This window comes from Danio aesculapii, chromosome 7 (assembly GCF_903798145.1).
Source record: "Danio aesculapii chromosome 7, fDanAes4.1, whole genome shotgun sequence".
In the NCBI taxonomy this organism is placed as follows: domain Eukaryota; kingdom Metazoa; phylum Chordata; class Actinopteri; order Cypriniformes; family Danionidae; genus Danio; species Danio aesculapii.
Genome location: NC_079441.1, coordinates 48,702,815 through 48,704,013, shown reverse-complemented (window position 1 = coordinate 48,704,013; position 1,199 = coordinate 48,702,815). Strand labels below are relative to the sequence as shown.

General features: G+C 31.0%; 1 protein-coding gene across 1 annotated transcript in view; it reads left to right on the top strand.

Moving 5' to 3' along the window:
• The first annotated feature begins 384 nt into the window (after positions 1-384).
• The window catches only part of tsg101b (tumor susceptibility 101b), an 18,718-nt gene continuing 17,903 nt past the window's right edge, over positions 385-1,199 (top strand). Inside the window, exons 1-2 of the mRNA XM_056462042.1 lie at positions 385-566; positions 645-732. Coding sequence (XP_056318017.1) covers positions 522-566; positions 645-732 — 133 coding nt within the window. The 5' untranslated portion in view covers positions 385-521. The remainder of the gene's footprint in view (positions 567-644; positions 733-1,199) is intronic.

Below are 1,199 nucleotides of genomic sequence, written 5' to 3'. Positions count from 1 at the left end.
AATAACTAAGCGAATATCTTTGTTTGACATAGAACTGAGAAGAGTTTGGTCAACAAAAAGGTTTGTGTTGTCAAAAATAAAAGAATCTAAAGAACTTTTGGCGCCAGATTTGACTAAAGGTATAACACAATCAGGCATTGCACCAAAAACTGTGGCATATTCTTTGGTGAAAAGGAAACTGATACATTTTTCATATGAAAAAGGGACACCACAGTCATCTAAGAGCTGACTAACTAAAAGTTTATTTTCATTAAACCAGTTATTTAAAAAAAGATTTATTTTTATATCTAATATTTTTATTATTCCAAATAAAATAGGTAAGGGCAGTGCTCCGTCGTCTTCCAGTCAAGTGGCAGACTGCGTCATCAGTCAGCTGAGCGGAAGTGATAATACACATCCCTGATTTCCTGAATAGTTGCGATGATTTGTTTTTGTTTTTTATGAGTTTATGTCCATAACGTCTACTATATAATTTAACTGATAGATACTGTATATCACTTTAGTTCATAATCATTGCAAACATGACGGCAAACAACGAAATCTCTCTACGGAAAGTGTTGTTGAAAGTAAGTAAACGCTTGAGTATAAGACAATGCGAACGAAGTATCGGTTATGATATGAATTATGCTTTTTTTTGTACACAGTATTATAAATACAGGGATCTGACCGTGCGAGACATTACAAACGTGACGAACCTCTACAAAGACCTCAAACCTGTAATGGACAACTACGGTAAAACTTTAAATCTCTTCATACTCTTCATTGCCTCATTTACTAATGTCTGTTTTTTTAATAACGTTGAAGTGAAGATGTATTTTCAATAAAGATAACATGGACGTCACAATTTAGCTACCTCTGTGTTAAGTAGTGTAACGTTAAGTTTATACTTTTGTTTTCATTTTCAATAATGTAACGTTACATAGGCTACTAAAAATTAAATAAAATGGATGGACACTGTGATTGTCAAAAATGTCCATAGTCATTTTAAAAGTCAACTCCATTTAGTTTTCTTTTTCTTTTTTTAAATAATGAGAATTTATGTTTTTTGTGTCTTAAAGTTAGTTATCTTATTTACATTTTAAATTAAATGTATTTGGTGGGTTGCCTTAATATATTGCTATGTGCTTATTCTAGCAAAACTGCATGTTTTTATTTATTTTTACATTTAACTATATCTAGACAAGACCCATCAAATATGT